Source organism: Trachymyrmex cornetzi, unplaced genomic scaffold (assembly GCF_001594075.2).
Source record: "Trachymyrmex cornetzi isolate Tcor2-1 unplaced genomic scaffold, Tcor1.1 scaffold1378, whole genome shotgun sequence".
Lineage (NCBI taxonomy): Eukaryota > Metazoa > Arthropoda > Insecta > Hymenoptera > Formicidae > Trachymyrmex > Trachymyrmex cornetzi.
In genome coordinates, this window is record NW_017295958.1 from 13,548 (window position 1) to 16,349 (window position 2,802).

At 37.2% G+C, this 2,802-nt stretch overlaps 1 protein-coding gene across 1 annotated transcript; it reads left to right on the forward strand.

Annotated features, from left to right (window-relative positions):
* Positions 1 to 1,696: 1,696 nt before the first annotated feature.
* LOC108770893 (uncharacterized) lies at positions 1,697 to 2,335 on the forward strand (the record flags this gene model as incomplete). Its single annotated transcript, XM_018522650.1, has 2 exons — positions 1,697 to 1,853; positions 1,949 to 2,335. Coding segments are annotated over exons 1-2 (544 nt in total), but the record flags the coding sequence as incomplete, so codon positions are not given.
* Between the last annotated feature and the right edge of the window lie 467 nt (positions 2,336 to 2,802).

Sequence of the window (2,802 nt, forward strand, 5' to 3'; positions counted from 1 at the left end):
TCGACGGAACCTAAAATCACACTATTAAAGATACAATGGAGAATGCCACATGTAGTGCTGAACGATGTCAATAAATTATCACTTTTGCGAACGTTGGAAGGTGGACGATATCTCAGCGTATGTTTCCGGTCGTGGGACCTGTACGAATTTCCTCTGCTGCAAAGCACAACGAAGCATTCGTGGGCTGTTAAAACAACGTCGCAATTGGAAAAACCACGATACATAATTTTTGCACTTCAAACTGGAAAAAGAATCGTAACGTCGAAAAATGGTTCACAATTCGACATATGTAATCTCTAATGTGAAACTTTTTTTGAATTCTGATTTTTATCCTTACGACGATATGAATTTAGATTTCGAACACAAAAAATACGCTATACTGTACGATATGTATGTAAAATTTCAAAAGACGTACTACGGTTACAACAATCACGATCCTATGTTATCTATCGGAGAATTTCTTGTACACGGTCCATTCGCGCGCGCGCGCGTAGTGATCGATTGTTCTCGCCAAAACGAATCGATAAAGAGCGCCACTGTAGATATTCGTATAGAATTCGAATGTATGGAAAATATTCCACTGAACACCACAGCTTATTGTCTTATTATTCACGACAGGGTGATAGAGTATAATCCATTGACTAATGTTATTCGCAAAATTGTATAATATTTTTAAACTCTTTATTGAGTTTCATACGCTATCATATTGTATTGTAAAACACATATTACCTTAAATATATTATATATTATATCTTACAAAAAGTAATGATGTCATATCCCTTTCCTCTTAGATAGATAAGAGTCTCGTCTGCAAAATATTAAGGTATGAAACATGATTCATGTCATATATATAGAAAATCACGAAAAGTGATTCATTACTCTTAATAGAACGTTCGGGTACGCATCTTTTTTTACTACGTATCGTATACTTGTGTTACATCGCGATGTCTCTCACGTTCATCGTCATCATCATCGTTTTCGTTACGATTACTACGACGACGACAATAAGAACGGCAGCGTCGACGGCAGCGACGAATCGTGAAAGCATAGATACTGAAGTAATTCTGTATCTACAAAAGTACGGCTACTTAAGTGAAGTTGACAACAATACGCAATTATCATTCGAAGAGGGAGAACTTAAACAGGCTATTTCGTTGTTTCAAGAATATTATCAAATACAGGGCGATGGTACATTGAATAACTATACGTTGTATCAGATGCGTAAACCACGATGTGGTCTCCCTGACATCTACGAGTATAATATAGGTAGACGTAAATGGGCGAAAACACATCTCACGTGGAATTTCCAGCTAGCGGATCCACAAACCTTGCAAACTACCGAATTCGCGTTCTCGCTATGGGCAGCTAATTCATCTTTACCGTTCGAACGTAAAACGGTAAATCCCGATATCTTGATATCTTATCGTAGTGGGACACACACGTACGCTGATCGTAGACGCAACGAAGAAATTTGCACCTCTTCGTTAGATGGACCTGGTGGAGTACTCGCTTACGCGTTCTAGCCTCCTACCGTTAACAATTACAGCAGTGAAATACACATAGATAGTGCAGAACCGTGGCATATATATCTAACTGACAAATCTGCTAGTAGTAACAAGGACTATCTGCTTAACCGTTAATACATAAAATTGGACACTCATTAGGATTACCACACAGTTCGCGTGAAGAATCCATAATGTTCGCAGTTGTCACTGCTAGGAATAATAATAAAATCGCTAAACTCAACATAGAGGACATTTTAGTCATTCAACAACTTTATGGAATTAAAAATCCAAAACCAACAACACAACCACACAACCACCAACTACTGAAATTACAACAAATACACCCACGTACATAGATCTCTGTACTTTACAATATGTGGATACGGTAATGGTATTACATCATCGAATATTCGTCACGTATCAACGCTACGTATGGTCGATAGATATAAATGATGCAAAATACGATGGACCACACGTACTAAACAGTTACATGGATTTCCTTCCGGATAATTTCTCCTTATCAGCAGCATATCAAAGGCCTTCAGGTGAACTAGTACTGTTTATACACGATGTAATTTACATGGTTGAGTATCCCAGTTTCAAATTGAAAGAAAGCTGTCCAAAACGTCTCTCAAGTCTAGGATTTCCCCCGAACATTTTCATCAATACCGTAGTAAATACTAACAGAGGACAAACCTATGTGATCTTCAATAATAACGATGTGGCGCAAATAGATGAATGCAATATGAGTGTTCGTTCATATCACTCGTTACAAGCGGTATTCCCGGGAATACCGTCAGCTCCCACCTTAGCCTTCCGATATATGGACGGTAATCTGTACTTTGCTAAAAAAAAAACAATTCTATCAATTTAACGAGTTCACGAGAACTGTAACAAAAGCTGGTAAATTTAATATAAACATACTCAACGTCGAATGTTCGAGAGATGGATTATTGCAACAAATGCAGAATATCTTGAGTCGACTATTTCGATCGAGTACTACATAAAATATAACGAGAAATAAGGAGGAGGAGAGGGGAAAGATGGAAGGACATATATAATCAAACTATAATAGTTTTAAACGATTAGTATACAAGGAACAGTCATTCCGACAACATCCACGTGTTCGATCGTGAGGATAATACTGTAAGAATACACGCCTATGCTCAACAACACGGATATTGAAAAGTATCTCATGGAACAGAACAATCTTAATGAAGGAGGTGTGAAGAGAACATTCGATGATGAAAATCTTAATAATGAAAACACATCAAATAAGTAAGTATTTTTTTTCTTT